Source organism: Puccinia triticina, chromosome 5A, assembly GCF_026914185.1.
Source record: "Puccinia triticina chromosome 5A, complete sequence".
NCBI classification, from domain to species: domain Eukaryota; kingdom Fungi; phylum Basidiomycota; class Pucciniomycetes; order Pucciniales; family Pucciniaceae; genus Puccinia; species Puccinia triticina.
This window is the reverse complement of record NC_070562.1, coordinates 372,840-394,229: the sequence shown is the minus strand read 5'-3', so window position 1 is coordinate 394,229 and position 21,390 is coordinate 372,840. Positions and strand designations below refer to the sequence as shown.

General features: G+C 44.6%; 3 protein-coding genes across 3 annotated transcripts; 1 reads left to right on the top strand and 2 right to left on the bottom strand.

The window, feature by feature from the left end:
• Positions 1–10,562: 10,562 nt before the first annotated feature.
• PtA15_5A40 (uncharacterized protein) lies at positions 10,563–10,872 on the bottom strand (the record flags this gene model as incomplete). The annotated part of the gene is made up of 2 exons (XM_053169168.1): positions 10,563–10,723; positions 10,812–10,872. The coding sequence occupies 2 exons, from the start codon at positions 10,870–10,872 to the stop codon at positions 10,563–10,565; spliced, it is 222 nt and encodes a 73-aa protein (XP_053020025.1).
• A 732-nt stretch (positions 10,873–11,604) lies between these two features.
• PtA15_5A39 (uncharacterized protein) lies at positions 11,605–13,297 on the top strand (the record flags this gene model as incomplete). Its single annotated transcript, XM_053169156.1, has 8 exons — positions 11,605–11,691; positions 11,774–11,875; positions 11,961–12,018; positions 12,110–12,199; positions 12,263–12,367; positions 12,479–12,812; positions 12,942–13,092; positions 13,163–13,297. 8 exons carry the CDS (start codon positions 11,605–11,607, stop codon positions 13,295–13,297), a joined length of 1,062 nt encoding a protein of 353 aa, XP_053020024.1.
• A 4,815-nt stretch (positions 13,298–18,112) lies between these two features.
• Positions 18,113–20,363, bottom strand: PtA15_5A38 (uncharacterized protein; the record flags this gene model as incomplete). The annotated part of the gene is made up of 5 exons (XM_053169145.1): positions 18,113–18,142; positions 19,455–19,615; positions 19,708–19,992; positions 20,055–20,117; positions 20,207–20,363. 5 exons carry the CDS (start codon positions 20,361–20,363, stop codon positions 18,113–18,115), a joined length of 696 nt encoding a protein of 231 aa, XP_053020023.1.
• Between the last annotated feature and the right edge of the window lie 1,027 nt (positions 20,364–21,390).

Below are 21,390 nucleotides of genomic sequence, written 5' to 3'. Positions count from 1 at the left end.
AATGCAACTGGGATACCCTGCGTACGGCAATGATTGACACCTGGGGAGAATTTGATGCTTCAGTTTTGTACACCAAGAAGGATCTATTCAAGGTAGCAGAACAACAGGCGCAACAAGGAATTTTAACCTACCAGGCTTACAGAAGATATCTTGGAAAATTCAACACAATACTTGATTACATGATGGAATCCTACCAGGTTTGGAAGAAAGAAGAAGCCAGTTTTTTATTCTTAAGTTCCTTTTCAAGAGAAAGTCAGGACAACATCAAACAAACCTTATTCAATAACGGCCAGCTTCAAAAAGGGAAAAGTGGGAAATATGAAGTTACTGAATGGAATCACCTGGTTGCCGCTGCGGAAATGGAAGTTATACAGATAGAGGAATACTTCTTGAGAAAAATTGAAACTCTGCAGCAAGAACTTTTGGAACTCCAAAAACAAGCAAAGGCACTAGACTTACCTCCAGATTACAACCAGCAACTCAAATTCACAGAAGAACCAAGTGAACATGAACCAGCCATGAAAATCACACAACCTGTTATGGATGTTTTGGAACCAATAACAGATAATTCAGAACCTATTACGGAAACAGAAACTTACTCTCAGGAATTGGTTTTTGAACAAGCGGCCTCAACAATTCATCTACAGGATATAGTGGTAAACCAGAAAACAGTGTCAAACTTAATGGATACACCAATGGAGCTTAAACACTTTGTTATTGACATACCAGAATCTGGCTCCAATGATGTGGATATGGCAATCAGCATGGATCAGGAAGGAATTTTGGATCAATCTAGTCAACAAAACCAAACTGTGGATTGTCAGACACATCAACTTAACACCCATGACTCACAAATTGAAGATTCTATCCTTACAGAAACAACAGTTCAGGATCCTCAATTTTCTCACATCCCGACTATAGCTTTGATTGAAGATATCAACAAACCAGGAAGCAAGATTTTCAACAAGCACCTCTTTAAACCTCACTTGGATCAACAAGAAGAAATTTTCAACAAACTGTCCCTTCAAGCCCCAGGACCCACAGATACAGACCCTGGAGAAAATGAAGGCAAGACTATCAGTATATGCAACCCAAGTATTAGTACTACTACAGATCTCAACCCAACAGACTCACAAAATCCAATCAGTACACCGTCTGAAGACATTTTTATCTTGCCGCCTGCGCCGGTTCCACCAGATATTAACTCAACAACAACAAATTCAAGTAGCAAACTCAATGAAGACCATTCAGAAACTAAACAAGAATTGAAAAGATCAATCAATGATCTATATCATCTTGAATCACAAAGGAATCAATTTATTTACTTATTTTACTCACTCAGGAAGCTCCTGGTTCAACTGTCACTGGAGATTCCGCCCGACCGCTTTGGACAACTTCAGACACACTTCAACCGCCCAAGGCTCCTTGTTGGAATTGGTTAAACAATTATCATTTTTCTCTTTTCTAAATCATCACAAACAGATATCAGCTCTAAATTCTGAAACTCTTGGGGCTTGAATCTTTCAAGTTGGGGGAGGAACTCACATTCTTTCAAAAAGTCACTCTTTTATCACCATCCTCCCACCATCAATCTCACAGTATTACTTGCCACAATTCAGAATATCTCAAAAGTCTATGGAAACCTTCCACTAAATCTACCTCCTCAGCAAGAGTTTAAACGGCTTATCCACACTCGTTTTTGAAAACTACACTCTTTTTTTTACTTTCTTTTTTCTTTTCTTGCTTACAAATAACTCACTTTCTTTGAGGTTGAGGACAACCTTCTAAGTTGGGGGAGGGGGCTCTCATTTCATTTTTGGGTTCAGATTTTTTTGGCTGGATCATCACAAAACTTCACAACAGACTCAACTGCGGCACTGGGACAATCAATAACCCTGTTCTCATCTTGGATCAGATTCTTAGTTTTTTCGACTCGGATTGGGCTCTTTTGGTTAACGTGGATCACTCTTGAACCAACTATTTTGGAATCGGAGCGATGATCTTACATTGTACATAACAAACAACCAGGGAGCTCATGATACTCAGGTCTAAGAGTACTAATGCCATAGATAATAGGCTGCAGAGCAATGGCTCAAGCTGAACAACCCTGGTTCAAACTTTGACGGAGCCGGGGGAGCGTTCCCAGTACCCAGTAGCTACGGACCAGATATCCGGATCAGCCAGGAGCCGACAAGATCGGATAAAAGATGAAAGACTTATTTTGTTTAACCCAAGACGGGGACGGAGTCAAGGCGATGACCTGGGAACCCGGACGGTGACCTGGGGTGATAATCTACCGGCAAAGTCAAACTCTGCCACTTCAGCGACCGCCTCGGTCGACAGTGAATGGGTGCTCGGTTGGAGCAGCCCTATCTCCAGCAGCTCGATCCTCTCAAGTTCGTTCGGCACAGAACCGAGGTCCGTGTGATTAACGGACTCCATTCACTGACTGGTCCACTGAAACCAAGCAGGGGTGATAGTCCCTCCTCGATATATTGATCCATCCATGATCAGGATGGGATTGTGGATGGAGAATCCCAGCTAGCAAACAGTAAAAACAAACAAACGGGTCAGCGACACAGTGGCTAAGGAAGCTAAATGTGTAGCTACACAGACAACAAAGGCTCACACGAGCCAACGTTTCGTTGGATACTCCTCGGTTCCTCAGAGGATAGTCTAAAGGAACTCAGGTATACTGTAGAATGAATGAGAGTGAGAAGGTGGTTGATGGTAGAAAAATCAGGAGGGGAGGGAGCTCTTTTATACTCGACCGGGTTCTGCGGGCACCTACCGGTCCATATGTAGGGCACTTGGGCCCACTTCCAGACTCGCCAAAATGAAACGAACGGTCTGCTCATTTAGAAGGCGAGCATGTCGTTCGACCCGGCTGTAACAATCCAAGATGGAACCGAGCCAAAGGAAATAAAGACAAAGAGACGGTCGTCAGTCTCGCCGCCTTATCACCGGCTAATGTAAAAATAGAAAGGAGGATCTCTTGATGTACATACTTCAATCAAGAACGTCCATAAATGATGTCAAAGCTGTCAAATCGGTGGTACGAGTGGGGCTGTTAATGAACCTGACAGCTGCAGATCGCGAAATAGGCAACTCTGCAGCAAGTTTAGTATAAATACTCACCATCCACAGCCCTGCTCACCAGCAGGTTCTAGACAATATGATCAGGTGGAGGGTCTTGAGCAAGCAATCGTTCGACGGTCAGCGGCGGTAGTACGACGCGTGCTGTTGAAGCAAAATCGGGCTGTCAGCTGTCAGATCTTGTATACACAAAGGGATTTTTTTCTTTTTTCGTCTTCTTTTCTTTGGAACCAAGGTCGAGAGGGCGCTCCCAAATCAAAGAACTGCCTGAACAGAAAAAGAGAAAGAACCCACTTCCAAGAAGTGGTCCGAGGCGAGAACGAGTCCACGGAAAGACTGAGTTGACATTGAGCGCCGGTGACGTAGTCGAAGAGGTCGGAAGATCGGCGAAGTCGAAGGGCTGGTTGCTGGCAGAGAACATATTGATCCAGATCGATCCCCCCTATGGGGTAAGGTCGACAACATACACATACCCCGTGGCGGGGTAAGACACTCGAGACCGAACGAGAGCTTGGACGGGCGGGCACCATCAGCACTGTGTACCCGGGCCCCAAGCCCGACCAGCCAATCATCAGAGGCGGGGTCGAGTCCCCGATCACTACTCGACACCCGAGGCCCGCGGCTTCAATAGCGCGCACCCTAAGGCGCTAGAGCAACAGCTGCGGCCGCCACCACAGCACAAGCAGCACAACTGCGCAACTGCGGACTGCGGACTGCGCGCAGCACTTCGACCCCCAGAACCAACAAAAAGTTCTTGTCAAGAAAAACCCTAAAATTGACAAATATCAAATTTTTGGCCAATTTTCACCCTGCACAGCCTCTCAAGCCACGTGGCCCAGAAGACGTCAAAATGGCCAATTCTCCAAGGATCATGCAAATCACCACGTAAATTCACCATGTCACAGGTTCAAAATTTGACAGAAAGCACTTTTCACGTCAAAATTGTCTGGGGACAGACAATAAGTTGGGGGAGGATGTGGTAGACGGAAAAGTGGAAAAATAAAAAGTTTTTTCTATGCCACATAATTACTCATAATAGGCCTCAAGATACCATCAAATGGACCCCAGAAATGGATTCTACGGCCAATTTCACCCCTAGCCATCACTGGAAGCACCCCTGGACCCCCTCTAGTGTGGAAGTTACACCTCATGGACACATATCACACGGCCAGCCCCAGTAACCCAGCTGTCATCTGCCCCAACCCAAGTTTCACAGTAGTACACTTATACATATCACAGGATACAAACATACATCTCCCTGTCAGGCTACACTCATTACATATTAACTACATACACTCCTTTATATACATAGTATGACATCATTTACACTGTTTCTGCAGCCTCAGACTTTGTGTATACACTAATTCCCCCTGTATGACAGCTCATGCAGTCTACTGTTACCTCATGCATGCATTAGAATGTTCTGTTGTATATTCTGACACCATTCATGTGCGAGGGGTTATGACATCATTTGTATCTACTCCCACCAGCTAAAATCCCTCACCCTGTTGTCTAGATTAGCTGAAACCCTAACCCACAAGCCCCTCAGGGGCTCCCATTTTGTCTATAAAAGGAGCTCTCTCCACCCCCAGTGGCCTGCTCCCCAGTTCCTCACCCAGAACTCACAAGTCACCCAACACTCATCCACACTCAAATCCTAAAACCCTTATAACAATAAATCAACCCTTATAACAACATTTCAACCCTTATAACAAAGTAATTGAAACACTTACACGTTGCCAGTCAAACAGATTTCATCTGGAACAGACCAGACCTATCACTTAATAAAACTTGCCAAGCTGAGCTTGGTGGGTCTTGTTGACTGATAACAGAAGGGCAGAGCTTGCAACTCCATCATACCCTTCACCATTCAGCAAAAGGGTTTCATTACCACTTTTGAGTCTTACAACGGTCCTTTGGAACCATTGTGCCATTGGGGAACAATCCAACACGCGTGAGTTATTTTGGTTTATCATCATCATGTGTGGGCCTTTTCTCACCACGAACTAATTTCTATGCCGCAATTGATCATTTCCGTAAAAGTAGCAGGTTTGGGATGGACAATAACTCCCGTTATCGTTCAGTTTCACCGTCCGAATACCGCGAATGGTTCCACCACCCACTGACGCCGCCTGCCGACAGACACGTGCCCTCGCTTTTTGATGGCACTGCTCACTTGGTCGCGGATCGCAACCGCCGCCGGGACGCCTTCATACGAAGCCAGCAAAGACCGTCTCACGTCGACCCATCACTCTCGGGCTTACCTCCAGCCGATTGAGCGCAGCCACCAGCCAATCGAGCGACTTGATACTATCTCAATCATTGGCTACCAACTCTCAACAACACAGCCAGGCACTTCCCAATCGTGCAGGATCCACTTCGGGCCGCCCTGAGGTTCCCATAAGTATCAAGTTCATCCTATTTACGCCCCTTCCCAAACCTCCTGCTGCAAACCCCCGCAAGCGACGAAGCCTAGCTGGTTCCATTGGCCCCCAATACAATAAAGTCGAATCGGAACCTGGCAAGCTGATGATCAACTGGGACACTCACAACTACGATCTCGAGAGTTTCAAAGCTGCGGCAATCAATGAGATTGAACACAGCGAAGACGAGGGGCTTGGATTCTTTGCCCGAGCCCAAGCTCTAAAAGGTAACATTTTTTGGAATGTGATTATCCCAAATGGACGCGTGTTTTCAGCAGCCCAAAAAAAAAGAATTGATTCCGATGAGATATTCACCCAGTTCCTCCTGGTTGCCGAGGGCACTCCGGAAAGCCGCCAGATTATATGTCGCTTGGTCCAGAAAGATCCGATAGTTGTAGCTCAGGTAAGTGGCTTTTTCCTGTCCACCTCAACCCAGTCGGAATGTCTCATTGACCTCATTTTGTGTGATATTTTAGAAAGAATCTGCCTACAAACACCTCAGGACCATGCATGCCGGTCCCAGCTCTGAAGAAACTCCATCCGATGGGCCCTCCGCAGGTGCACAGGAAGCGGCTTCCCTCACGGACTTGGTGCAGCAACTTGGCTGTATCCACGAACCCGCTGAACACCTGACTAGAAGTCACGAGGTCGGCGTGTTCATCAATCCCGAGAACCCCAACGAGTTTTTCAAGATGACTCCCAAGCGAATTGCTATGTGGGCCAAAGCGATTGTGAGTGTGTTCTATTCCCTTTATTCCCTTGGGATGTATGGCTGAGGATCTGATCTGACTGCTCATGAGATTCATAGAAGACCAACCCCGGCCAAGTCACCCTCCGTGTTCCCCCAAAATCGGACAGCTTTCAATTTCAGACCAAGGAGGATGTACCGCCGCCTCAAGCTCCAGTTCACCCCACACTTCCAGCTCCCGTTTCGGCCGCGTTTCAGTATCCAACAACGTCGGCCGGATTCCAATATCCAACACAGTTTGGATTTTCAATGCCTCCGGGAGTGTTCTTGAACCCAATGCAACTGGCCGCCTCGCAACTGGCCGCCTCGAACTCAATGACCGGCCCGACCGGCCCCAGCACCCCAGAACATCCCACCCGGGCTTTGTCACCAATAACCCCTCCAAGCGGCGAGGACCACAGCCTCGAGGATTTCCTCGAATTTGCACACGTCAATCCAGATTCCCCCGGAGTCATTGAGGGGATCGGAACCCTTGGGATCACTCACTGGACTATGTTCAAGTCCTTCAGTTCTGACGAGCTTGCCAGCAGAGGTATCCCCAAAGGCCCCGCCCGATCCATTGTCTCATCTGCAAAGAAATATGCGCATCACTTAATGAAGGTTTCTAGAAACCAGGGTTCTAGAAACCAATAAGTATCTTACTCCCCCGATCCATTCTTATGTACTCCTTTTCCTTATTGTTTCAAAGTCATCAATACATTGTAGCTCCAGCATTCTAGCCTCCTTCCGACCATCTCTTTATGTAAATTCTAACCTCCTTCCGACCATCTCTTTTTGTAAATAAAACTGGTTAACGTTGTTATAATCGATAGTCCATTTGAAGGAGCAATCAATAGTCCATTTGATTGGTCCAAGATGAGTTTGCGCATCACATGGGTCTCTTGGAATGGGAGGCTCTTGGAACGGGAGGATCTCAGCAGACCCGTTTTCCCAATGAAGTCTCAATCTTGTGGTGGATCTCAGCAGACCCGTTTTCCCAATGAAGTCTCAATCTTGTGGTTAATTACATCCGGAGTCAGATAAATATGCAGAAAAACCAAATGTTAAGTCAAAGAATCGAGCACATTGATTACAAAGTAATGTTATAAAGAATTGAGCAAGTTGTTTATCAATACAAAAAAACAGGCAGCCGGTAGTCCGGGGATCCATTAATTGGTGTAACCAGACCCTCGGAACAGGCCTCGCATGAGTTCGTCGGTGAAAACAAGCCTTGCAAAGGCCTCGATTGCCTCCCCATTGGTTTCGCCCCCATCAAGTTCGCCATATTGTCTGAGTGATGATTTTAACACACTAAAACCCTTTTCAATTGGGTTCAGGTCGGGGGAGTAGGCCGGAAGATAGATCAGCAGACAGCCGTGATCCTCGACTATGCGTTCGATGTTCCCGTTGTGATGGATTTGCGCATTATCCATCACAACGATGCTTTGGGGTCCTGGGTATGGATTCATATTTGGAAGCTTCAAAAAAAAAAGTGGTCAGTTAGGATGCCGCGCGCAGAATCCATCAAGCTACTCACCAACACATGCTCTAAGTATGTCTCGAAATCGATTCGCTTGACAGTTTCAGACTGTATCATCACTGCAACCAGCCCGCTCAGGGCCACTGCTGGGATTAAATTGAAGCGGTGGGTAGCCCGCGCTACCGGGAGCCGTGATGTCCTCTCACCCACTTGAGCCCAACCCCGAGTGCGGATCACTGCATCCAAACATACCCCGCTTTCATCTTTCAGAGAGGGAGGGTGTTAGCTACTATATACAAATAAAAATTCAGAGAGAGAAGAAATAAAACTGACCAGTGAAGACGAGGCATTCAGGCTCAAAGTTGGCCATCAAAAGGAGGTACTTGGCTCGTTGAGTCCGGTCTTGATTCGGATTTACCTTACGCATAGTTTTTTGACTCATTTGGAGGCGTCCATGAAGCTCGTTTGAGATGGTTTGGACTGAGATTTGGAGGTTGCATTCGGTGGATAGTGCCTGCTGAATTTCTTGTAGGTAGATCGTTGGGTTGTCGGTGACTAGCTCCAAGAGAAACAATCGTTCTTCTTCACTGAGAGCCAAAGGGCGCCCCCTTTTTTCGTACGTTTTGGGATCGACGACAACCGAACGAGTCTTTTTGTATAGAACACACCACCGTTGGAGGGAATCAGAACTAACCTCAGATCCATTTGCCGCGTTGATTTCGGCGAGTGGTTTTCCATCAAGGGCTGCCCGAACAACGATGAATTTGAAGGAGGCTGAATACTTGACAAACATGGTGTCTAGAGGAGGGATCAGCTTTGTGACATTCAAGGGAAATCAAATAGGAACATACCTGTGAGAGAATCCAAGCTGCAATGTCAGTGGCGACTGCTGGGTTTGATGATGGTGGTGGTGGCTGGATTCGACAGCGGCGGTGGATGGAATGGACAACGGGGATGGATGAAATTGGTGGCGGTGGCAGGCTGGCGTCGCTTGGCAGTCGATTCGGCGGTGGTGGGTGGTGGGTTGGTGGTGGCGGCAGGCAGGGTTTGGGTCGGCGGCAGGCAGCTCTCCTGCAGGCTCCTCCCCCGGGTTCCCCCGGGCACGGTCCGCGCGCACGGATGTCTGGAGCTGCGGACAAGTCTGGCCGCTGCGGCACAAAGTCTCGGAGTTTGCGCGCCAAGTTGCAAGCTCTCCTGGGTTAGCTGTACGCTGACATCTCCCAGCCAAAATCACATGTTATGCTGTTATGTAAACACATCTTATGCAATTTTGAACACCATACAGCCCTTCCAAAAAAGGATGGCGCTCGAGAGGAATTACCGCCCCTCGCAGCTTGTGCAAATCCTTGCACTTCGTGATCCAGGTAAGTTTGCAGTGGAGCTTAAGCTTAACCATGTAGCCACATGCGATGTCCGACCGGACCAATTCGCCCCCTCCAGCAGCGGCCGCTTCCGCCCTCAATTCCACCTCCCCCGGCTCAAAGAAGATCGCTAGAAACCGTTTGCCTGCCTTATTTTCCACTAACATCAGTTGTCATGCCATGATTGGTCCTGAATATGCCTGAACACCAAGTATCTCAATAGAAAAGAAGGTAAGGCACTATATTCCAATCTATTCGGTTTAATTTCACACTGATATTCTTCGCGTCTTCCAACACTTTGCGATAAGCCTTGGACGGCGATGGTCTCTGTACTCTCACTTTCTTCTTCTGCTTTATAGCCATATATTGTTGCTCTTTTTGTTCCAGCCTTATCAAAATTGAAAGCAAGTTTGAGAAATAGTTTTCTTTTCATCATCAGTATTTTACAATTGTATTTGATTGCTGTAAAGAGAAAGGCCCTCTTCAGAACTCAATGATCATTTCCATTCATCCATTCAATCGTAATTCTGGTAGGATATCAGCAATCTGCAGTGAAAGGTAATCTTGTTTCTTTTCACTGGGAAAATATGTGCCACCAATGAGCCTGTTTGCTCTAAATGTGTCAGGTCCAGGCGAATCTGGTTATCACGCCTTGTGAAAACTGTAGCCCTAGCACTCCTCCAAAAGGAGAATTGGGAATGATCTAGTTTTTTTTTCTTCGTCGGAACCACACCAGCTGAGGTTTTCTAATAGGCTAGACAAGTCGCGACATGTTTTAGTATTCCCTGAAGGATTTTCTTCACTGAATACTGCGAAGGGTTCTTCATTCTTGTATAGCGCAAATAAGCTTAACCAAAACCATGTGAACAACAGCCTAACAGGAACCAGGTTGTTCGTCAATCATGGTTCTATTTTGAGCGAGAGCACTCTTTGATATTAAGAAGGAGAATAGCCTTATTTTATTGCATGCTTTCGAAAAAAAATGTTTGCCCAGAGATGATATTCAAAAAACAAACATGACAGCATTAATAATAAGGAGTTTGATTAAAACTTTTACATTGATTTTTCCTTGCATGTAAGTCAGAAAAAGCCTAAAAATTAACGAAAATTAGAGGCCCATAAAACCATCAATGATAATTTGAGCTTTTTTGGAGTTGAGCTTCTTGTGTCATTTTGAGAGGTAGTACGGGGCCCCAGAGAAGGAGGCCTTATGCGACGAAATCGGCCGGAATATTTTTTGATATCCCTTCAAGCCTGCTGCATGGTGATACGTAGACATAAATCCCTGATGAAATTTGTTAGGGCTGAGGCAAACAAAGCTGACTAGGGCTTCATTAACAGGGATTTATTCGCACCTGAAAAATTCCTATCACTCCCGGCGATGGCTTGATCACCAACAATCATCAGATTCTTTCCGACGGCTCTTTTCTTCCATTCAATCTTTCTGGCATCAGAATCAACAACTCGTCAGAGACCTACAATTTTCCGCCGATTTCGCGGTCCAATTTGTCTTCCTGTAGATCGGGAGTCGCCTTTTGCCGAGTTCCGCGGAGCGAGGAGAGGGTGGGTGGAAAAGGGTTCAGCCATTCGAGGATCCGGGAGAGATGGAATTGAGGGGGGAAGCAGGATCTGGCGGCTGCTGGAGGGGGGGGGGGGGGGGAATTGGTCCGGTCGGACATCGCATGTGGCTACATGGTTAAGCTTAAGCTCCACTGCAAACTTACCTGGATCACGAAGTGCAAGGATTTGCACAAGCGAGGGGCGGTAATTCCTCTCGAGCGCCATCCTTTTTTGGAAGGGCTGTAAATACACACTCCTCGAGTTCTGCGATCTCATTCTCAGCTTCCATCGGTGGGCATCTCAACTCTACGTATTTACTTGTTAAGCTGGATTCTCGGCTGCAACAATAAAAAACAAGTATGTAAATATGCACATGTGTACCGCTCCTGATTCCTGACATTGCCCATTAAGATTGGCCAAAATCGCCAGTTTGTTTCCATATGAGTGAACGGGCGAAAAAGGATGGTGTTTTTGATCATAATATGGAACAATTGTCGGGCGATTCGCTCTTAAAATCGCATACCAGGGTGATTTAACATTCCACTTTACGTTCTTCATCCCGTGGTTGAATGGCGAGATACAATCGGTAGCCACGAGGAACATATCTCGCTAGACAACATCAAAAGAGTTCGGTTATCGGGTGAGCTGGCGTCCGCCTTTCCGTCAGACTTGTCAGGATATGTAAACGTTAAAGGCAAGATGAAAAGCGGCAAGCTCTCAGAACTCTTGCTCCTTGGTTTGTTTTTCCAGCATCCTTTTTCTGAAGCCCTCATGGATTCCAGCCCTTGGTCTATCAGTCAGCTTCTGTTTCCGTGTCCTCGCCGCTTCGATGAATCCGATCGAGTGTGTTTCCAGCCCCAGTGAGACGGAGCAGGGCCGAGGTGGATGTTGGCGCGGCTTACATAATCCCGCAGGGGCGGGTGTCCAAAATGGCAGGCAGCTTTCCGCAGCCACTTGATGACCTTCACAGCCTTCGAACCAACCATCAAGAAATTCCAACAGGAACAAACTACACATAAAGAACACAGGAAGATGTCTTGGAAGGTCAGCCCAGTCGCTTCCCTCCAATCAGACCAGCCTAGATTGATCATTCTCCTCGAACCGATCGATGGCATTCTTCTTCCAGACCATCCAATCCACCTTGGGCAACCTCGGCCAAAACGTGCAACAAGGGGTTGCTGGATTAAATATCACCCAACAAACAGGCAAACTCTCGAAAAGCTTTGCCGTCAGTTAATCTTTCCCCACCTTGCTAGCGGGCGTGTTTTGTTGATTTTGATATCTTCCATCTCGCTCCTACGTGCGTATCACAGGAATTTAGCCAAACTGCGCGCGAGCGTCTCGGTACTTTGGACCAGGATGATGTGACAGGTAACAGCCCAACACCATCCTTATCTTGTGTGTTCAAGCCTTCCATTCGCCTGTCTCATCACTTCTTCCCCGTCCTTTTGTCGATCAACAGAGCTCCCCGAAGAATACAAGGACTTGGAACGCCGAGTGGACGCATTGCGCAATACTCATTCCTCCCTACTTCGTGTCGCGAAGGTCTATGGTCAGTCCAATGTGTAGAAGGGAGAGTCTCAGCCATCTGAACCTGGGGCCTCTCTATTCATAGAAAGCGAGCCGTACGATTATCCGACTCAAATCAACGAATCTTTAACCGAAACTGCCACCAACATTTCCCACACTCTGACTAGCTGGGCTGCTGCCGCGACCAAAGGTACAACCAGTCGCGCCTCTTTTTTCCTCTGTCTATCTGTGTTGCTTCTTTTACTTCCAGTCCAGGGTTGACTGACATGCCTGCCTCCAAAAAAAACCCCCCGATGATCAGGCACTAATTTACCGCCGATCGAAGTACCCGAGAAGGTCCCAACCGAACACAAAACCTTGTCTCATGCGCTCTCCCGCGCGGCCACCTCCGGCGCTCTCGAGCTGGGTTCGCCTGGGTCCTCGAATCTCAATGCTGCAGACAACTCTGGCGGAAACATCACTGGCCTGATGGCCAAGGTCCTCAAATCATACGCGATGGTTCAAGCTCGTATCGGCGACGAACGATTGGCTCAGGATGGCGCTATCCAAACTGGCTTCTTGCAGCCCTGGCAAACCAGCCTCAATCTCGGCCTACAAGCGGCCATGAAAAGTCGTCAGAATGTCCGAAGTGCTAGGTACATCGTCAAATCCAACACCAACTCAAAGACCCACATATGTGTTTTTTTTTGGTCCCAGATGAATGATTCATGTCCCACACGTTTAGGCGAGGGTCAACTGACGTTATATCTTACATCGCTTGACAGATTGGCGCTCGACGCGGCTCGGTTAGCTCAAAAGAATGCCCCCGAGGGACCTAAGAAAGAGCAGGCACGTATAGAAGTGGACAACGCGGAAGAGAAGCTAGTGGCAGCGACAGAAGAAGCGATCGAGTTAATGAAGCGAGTCCTGGACGACGTAAGCTCTTTGTTCACCTGTCAATCCATACGCGCACGAACTGATCCGACCTTTCCATTGGCCCGTTTAGCCCGAACCTATCAGGGCTATTGCCCAACTTGTCAAAGCTCAGCAAGCCTATCATTTGGCCGCCAGTGATGCGCTCCAGGGTTTGATCGGCGAAGTTGAAGATGCCGCTGTGACGGCAGAAGCTGAGTTCCGGTAGGCTGACTCCGCATCCTTTCTGACTCCTTCTCTGCGCCCGAAATATCACCATCCTCCGATCATCTGTTCACATACACTGACAAATACTGATCATGAACTCCGCTCTTCAAAATTCTCTCGACAATCAAAATGATAGAAAATCAAGGGCTTAAAGAAGGAGCGGAAACGCAGGCAATCTATTCATGTATCTCCTTCTTTTTCTGGCGCGTCTTCTCATCTTCTAATCCCCTATATATGGTACTATCTGGTCTCCTCAAAAACTAAGAAACATGAAATTTTGTATTTTTTCTTTCTTTCTTCCTTCCTTGCTTTTGATCACACATGACCAAAACAAAAGACGACATATAAAGGTTCAAAAAAATTAAAAGAAAGAAACCTGGATAAATATATAAATGCATAATTATGTATACACTGGCTTTTTTGAACTTCTTTGCTTCTGATTGTGTTTGTTTCTTGGGAGGGGATTCTGAGGTTGTACTCAATTCTTTGCTCCTTCTGTCCTGTCTTCTTTTTTCTTGGTTGCCAAATACACACTGCAAAAAAAACTTGGTCAACTGCTTGCAGTTGACATGCAGGATACTCAAGCCAAGCTACCATTGTAACTCCACCTGAATGCACAAGTGCCTTTGTTGGCACAGTCACTGTGCAAGGTGCACAGTGACTGTGCATTGACGCTTTGGTTGAGTCAAACCTTGGGTAAGGCTGGTGTAACACCACAAGCTTCCTCAGAGTTACCGCATGTCAACTGCTCACAGTTGACACAGTTTTTTTTGCAGTGACAGTAGCACAAGAAATAGGCCAAGTGATACACATCTCCTCTGACATGTTGAGATGAAATAAAACAAAGAGGATCAGCATTGAGAAAAGCGCTGATTGTAACATGTTCAATGCAAACTGTGGGAATAAATTTTTTGCCTGTTGTGTGTGCAAACTTCAAAGGTACTTTTTTCTTCTTGGAGATTCTGATAGGCTTTTCCTTTCAAGAAACAAAAGATACAACTCAAGCCAAAGGGATTTTAATTCAATTAGCAGAAAAATCTTACCAGTAAGAGCATTTGCATTGGTTGGTTTAAATTGCTGGGTTAAGTCAAGTTAACCCAACCACCAAACCTGATTCCAGGTTACTGGTGGGCCAATAGCCCTCTTGGATTTGTTAACCCAGAATTTAACCTAGAAAAATGTGTTTGACACTATAGTACTATAGGTTATCTAACCCAGACTTCTAACCCAGGTTTTCTAACATGAATTTCAAAGGAACCAATGTGAATGGTCTAACCAATAGCACTGTGACTTTTAAGTATTGACTACTTGTGAATGTCTGTTTGGAGGAGTGTATTGGTCCTATTTGTCCCACACCCAACGGCAAAACAGTATGGTACATGTATTGGTTTTTTTTTTTGGGTCCAACACACTGTATTGGTATTGGATCAAGTCACCAAACCAATACAATCCATGGTATTGTATTGCCAATACATTCTGATACAATATAATAAAAGTGTATTACTGGGAGGGGCCATTGGATTTAGCGCCAATTGCCCAGAAAAGGTGTTGTTTTTTTAGATACAATACCACCATATTGTATCTTTTTTTCAATAGAATACATGGTATTGAATTCTGATGTATCAAAAAAACAATACTATACGTAGTATTGGCCAATACTGGTCCTGTATTGTATTTTTTCACTGTTGCCACACCCAAGATCCACTATGTAATAGGAGAGCTGCACCATGAGGGACTCTGGCCTCTGGGATAAGAGAGAGAGACAAGTTGGGCCAAGTACTGAACCAAAAATCCACTTCCACTTCAGAAATTGATTGCTTTGGTAGTCTATTCCAAGAGGCTTCTAAGCATAATTTGTGCAACAATTTCTGCACTCTGCTGTCAACCTGTATTTGAGGTCTTTGGCCTTTTTTTGCTTGTCACATTTCAGTTCCATTTCATTGGTTGTGACATGTCACATGTACAGTAGTTGTGGAGCAGCAGTTGGAAAATTACTTTCCCCATGCTTCCACAAACTTGAAATTCACACTGTGTCCTTTTGTTTCAGTGAATTGCCTCAACATCTGCTCAATTAAGGTGTTCAAATTTGAAATCATAAAATTTTCAATACATAAAATCATAAAATCATAAAACTTTCAAGTGATGATCTGGTATGTACCATTCTAGAAATGCTGCTTTAATTTGAGTGTTTGGGTGGTACATATTTTTTTCAGCTTATAATTTTATTATTTCATGGTATCATCATTGTATGAAAGTTGACTTGAACTCCTGGGAAAAAAAGTGTCCAACAGCTGCTCAGGCAATCTTGTTCAAGCAGTCTGCAGTAGGTTTTATGCCTAGCCTAACTAAACCTCTTGAAAAGGGGGAACAGAGTCCCAAGGGGTATCTCTGTGGGGAAGGCTTCTGACTTCTTTCATACTTTTTTCCTGAGAGGTTAGGGCGTTTGTGGATTTTTATGCCCTTTTTTCCTTTTGCCCTTCACATAGCAAAAACTAGCCAGCCTCTGCCAAAGCCCTGAAGAGTAGAGACAGCTGACCATCTTGGCTTCAAGCCCCTGTCCTCATAATGATAAGAGGGTGCACGATCTGGATTGGCCAAGGCATCTTAACCAGAGCTTGGCTCCTGTGGAATTGAATTGAATTAGCATACTGTTTTTGGCAGTCAGTCCAATATACACAGGTCATACAGCCCAGAATAACCCAAAAACTACAATTTTGGAGTTTCATGGGACAAGAATTATCTGACTTCCAGGAACATGTGTAGTGGCAAAACATAAGGAAGAGTGAGACGAGTCTCATGGTTCAAACGGAATTCACAGGCCCTTTGGGAACATGGTCAAGCAATTTGAAAGGAACAGTAACCCCAGGAAAAAACTTTGGAAGATCATAATCTCTCATGCCAGTTTGGGAAAATTAGCCAGTCCCTCCTTTGAAGGTTGCGCTTTGCATCAGCTCAGGCTGTACCACGCGGCCCTCTGAATTGAGGGACTTGTGTTAAGTTGGGTTTTATGCAGTGATTGGTCCAGTCACAGAATGAAATTTCTTTTAGCTGGAATTCTTGAGAATGCTTGCCTTGACATTGCTCCTCCCCAACTTCTTGACTCCTGCATACTCCCAATGTACAGTTTGACCACCCCAAACTCCAAAAACATTCACAATGGACTGATTTATAGCCCATTATTTTGAAAGGTCAATCAAGTGGACCAAAATGCATCTACGGTGACCCTGCCATCTAAGCGTATTAAGGATGGTGGACAAAAATCCTATGCTTACATCGCGGTATGCTTCTTATCAAGGTAAACTCCCAGCAAAACCAACAGAATGTTCCCAGGAAATCTATGTTTATGCTATGCTTACATTGTGATTATGCTTACATCGTGAATGATTACATGGCAGGGTCACTGTATTCATACCAAAATTGACGAGTCATTATGACTGTTGGTGTAGGGAACAACATTTGCACCAACAATTAATTTTATTCTATTTTCTTGATTTCACCAGCATTAAACATCACCATGTGGCAGTTTTAAACTTTTCAAAAGAGGGATAAAAATCCCTCAAAATCAGGAAGTTAGGCAAGAACTTTGGTTAACAAAAATGGTGAAAGAGATACAATACATGTATTATTTTAATTTTATCTGTATTGGCAGTACACAGTTTCCCAAAACTGTGTATTGTATTGGGAGCTAAATGTATCAGAACACATTACAATAACAACACACGTGTATTTGCCCCAATACACAGTGAATTACACAGGGTTGAGCAGTCCAAACCAAAATAATGTGTATTGTATAAGTATTGGATACCAAATACACAAAAAAATATGTGCATTTCAATATGGTACTGCACAATACACATTGCATGAAATATCAGTTTCACTGCTGTTGACAACCCATTTAATTTCTTGGAAAAGATTTTTTTTAATGGAAGTCACCGTGCTTCACACAAAAAATATCTGGGATAAGAGATAAAAAAGCCAGAACAGAAAAGTGATAAACATGGGAAGGAAAAAAAGGCAATACTAGAGGAATAGGGCTTGATTATTGAAGAAAGATCCAAAAACTGAAGAAGTAAAAATTATTTCCAGAACTTGATTTGTATCATGTATCTTTGGTGAAAGTTTTGGGGTAGCATAATTTATTTGCTTACTATGCTAGATCCTAAGAATATGATAAGAGAGTGAAAAACGAGATAAGAAGCAGCAATAAAATATTAAAAGAATGATAATTTGTTTTTTTGTGTAGCATTTGTATTTAAAAAGTAAGATTATTTGATCACTCATCTGGGAAAAATGTGAGAAACATCAACAAAAACAATTTTCAAGTAACAGTCATCTGTTTTGAATGATTTGATGCAGATAAAATGTGAGAATTGATTGTACTATCCTGAGTGGCTGATTCGTGATGAAGATCCTTTTTCAATGCCATCAAATTCATTGAGTTGAGCTTCTTTTTGTTTCAGGATTTTTGATCTTGAATATAGCAACTGTTCTATTTTGATGAATTGTTCCAAAAACTTGGGATCCTCCTTAAAGGTGTCTTTCCATTCTCCTGGGTTTCTCATCTTAGAGTATGATCCAATGAGGTAAATTGCTGCTTGACTCATCCTGACATCCCGTTGTGAAAACCTTGCTCTTTGTTGTTGTACCCTGGACTTCCGTGCAAACTTGACACGCACATAGATTGGCTCTCTCCTGCTTGATACAATTGAGTTTATAACAAAATCTTTGTAAAGTTTCTCAGAATCTTCAATAGCAATTGTACCCGCTTTTCTGTGGTCATCCAATATTATCCAGTATTTTTTCTTCTCAAAGAGATTTAACAAGTATTCTTGGAGGCCCTGCTGTTCTGCAAGATAAGAATGAAGTGATTTAGCTCCACAAAGACTCAACCTTCTTGAATTTAATGTCCAAAGTAGATTTGAAAATTCCTTAACATTCTCAATCAGGGACTTCAAAAGCACACATTCTGTATTTGGGAGAACTCTCAAATTGTTTCTCAGATATGGTAACATATTTTTCTCCCATAATTGTTTTTTGAATTCCTCTTCTTCCTTCTTCAATTTCAGTTTATGAGTTTTAATTTTGGTTATATCTTCCCAAAGTTTTGAATTTAAGACATCCATACAAAAGACTTTTATATTTCCAACTCTAAGAGGTAAAAACTGTTTACTTGTGAGACTTCCAGGCTGCTTAACATTACCTTTCAATTTTTCCAGTAGCAACAAGTTTCTTGATTCTTGTCGGGGAGAATCAATGCTTAAATTGCTTGATTCTTTTGGGATTTTCCATGGCATGAGATTTAATGCAGGGTTGGGTAAATCATTTTCTGGGTTTGTTTTGATTGTTATAATTTCAATTAAAAAGGAATCATCATCTTGGAAAACATTCAGCCATCTTCCCCGGTTTTGGGTCTTGTAATAATGAATTAATATCTTCTCCACAGTTTGAATCAGAGCAATATCCTTTTCAGAAACTTCAAAAGCCAAGTCTTTGGAATTTCTACTCGGCACTTGATAACGCACATGGCTTTCACTAGAAAGGACATATTGAAGAAGTAAATCTCTGATGCCTGTTGTTTTTGGTGTAGTGTGAGATTGAAGGCGACCTTCATCAAAACATTCTATCACTGCATCATCTTCATCTGCTGATAAAATCTTTAAAACCCAATCTTGCACTGCTTTTTGTTCTTGGATATGAATATCTTTGCCACTTCCAGCACCCCAGAAACCCAAAACATGGGAATTGATGCACCAGAGGGCATTTGAAAATTCCTCCAGCGGACGGACAAGTGGGACTAAAGTAGATTCAGGATGGAAAAGGTTATAATCTTGTTCAGTGTGCAATGGCAAATTCCTGGATGCAATAGCATCCTCCAAGGCAGATGCAAATGTTTTTCCACTTTCCAATGCCTCGTTGATTACTTCTCCTGGAACATCTTCCCAAATCATTGCGGCACAGGCTAACAACCTGTCATTTAACTTCTCTCTTTTCGTGATGATACCTTTCGTCTTGCTAACAAGATACAGATTTCCGTGCCAATCCTTTACAAATCTCTCCATTTCCAACTGTACCATTGCTGAGTGTCTTGTTTTTTTGTCATTTCTCATTTGAAATGAATTGATTGGCTCAGTGTTTCTCTCTGGTTCAATTGCCTGGACTGCGTTAAGTTTAGCCACAGGAGCACTCAAGGCAAGGACAGGCCCGCCGTTACTAGACTCTTCCTGAGGTGATCTTGATTTTTTTTCGATTATGATTTCCGGTGAAAGATTAGGTTGCAGCCCACTATCCTTAGAAGAAACATTCCCCGAGCTTTCTGGTCCTGCAGAGGAAAATTGAAAGATCAATAGGAGTAGAAGTTGGAAAATAGAAGATGTATGTTGGAGCAATCAAAATACATTGCGGTTTGCTTACGAAGTCGGTGCTCCTGGTGGGGCTCCGTTGAAGGTGTCTCAGTCGCTATCCGTCCCAAGCCTATTTGGGCCGACTCTTTTCTTGGGTCCTTCCCGACGAGTGAGTGTTCAATGGGCGCCTCCATCGATGAACCTCCCAAGTGCATCTTTTTCGCCAATGGTTCTTCACTTCGCATCTCTCTCAAAATACCAGAGTGCGCGGATGTGTCAATGACTGTATGTCGGTGTTCCACTTGCCCATCGACTCTGCCGTCTAAGTTGCTGGATGAGCCTTTATGATGAGAAGCTGTTAACACCTCAAGTCAGATTATTTTCCACCTCACAAAGTGCCGGATCAGTAGAACTCACCAGTGTGACCCAACTCACTGTTATCCTGATCCCTTAAGTCAATCACGACATTTGAGTCGTTTGCTTCGTATTGTCCGCAAATTTTCCATAAGGTAAGCCACTCATGTGCCAAGTCAAATAATTGCCCAAAGTGCGAGGTTAGTGGGACTTACCATTGTCACCCAACTCACTGTCCTCTCGACCGGTTAGGTCAATTATATCCTCATTCGTTAGGTCGATTACATCCCGATTCGTGTGACCCGAGTCACTGCCACCCGTGGCGGTTAAGTCCACTAACTGGGGAGTTTTCTTGTTACTGAATAAACTCATGTGAGAAGCTGCTTACATCCTGAGTCAGATTATTATCCACCTCATAATTAAGTACGAGGTCAGTATTAGTATAACTTACCACTGTGACCAAGGTCACGGTTACCCGTTAGGTCAATTACGGGAATCGGACCTGTCAACTGGATGCTCTCTGACCCGCGATGGTTATAGTTCTGTGATCCCGCTCCGACTTCTCGTGCTGCTCCCGAAATTCTGCAAGAATACAATTTGTTTTTATTTGTTAGATCCTGAACTTGGGAAGTTAAATGCCAGGTACTCAACCTAGACTTGTCCAACAACATATGATCTGCACTGTGGAATGGTGAATTGGAGGCTGTCAACTGGTTCTGGGATGGAATGGGGAACCTTTGTGAACTAGATGATTCCCCGAGGGATGAACAAGGGCGCTTATGTCCAGCTAGAGGCACAGAGGCCTCTAATTCGACATGATCATCACAATCTGACAGAGACTTGCGAAGAAAGTCGGCCCGAGAGAAATAGGGTAAGAGAAAGAGGATACACCCGAGGCGTAGAAAGGCGGAACCAATTATCATTTTATAAACAATTTTCTGTTTATGTTTTTGAAGCGGAATGAAGGGATGATCAATTGATTTTGAAAATGCAAAAGGGGTCCTTGATTTTAAGCTGCCAAACGACAGCACCTCATCGAACTCAGCAGCGTACACGTCAGCAAGTTCGCAAATATCCTTATCAAACCGAGTTCATGACTGCCCGGCTGAGATTCGTGGGCGTACGCAAGCACGCATGAATCCAGGTCCCGGCCAGACACCGTTCGATCGGAGTGGAAACACCCCATCACACTGTGTCCATGGCTGCCCAGTTCAGAGTCGTGGGTGTGCGTGCGCACCCGTGAATCCAGGTCGCCGGCCAGACGGCGTCCCGCAGGAGCGGAAACATGACTTGATTACAAAGCAGTCCCGTCACTGCAACCTGATTCAGAATCAGTTTGGGCAGACCTTGTGCTGTTGCTGTTGGTTCAGATGATCACAAAAAAAAAAAAAAAATGTTG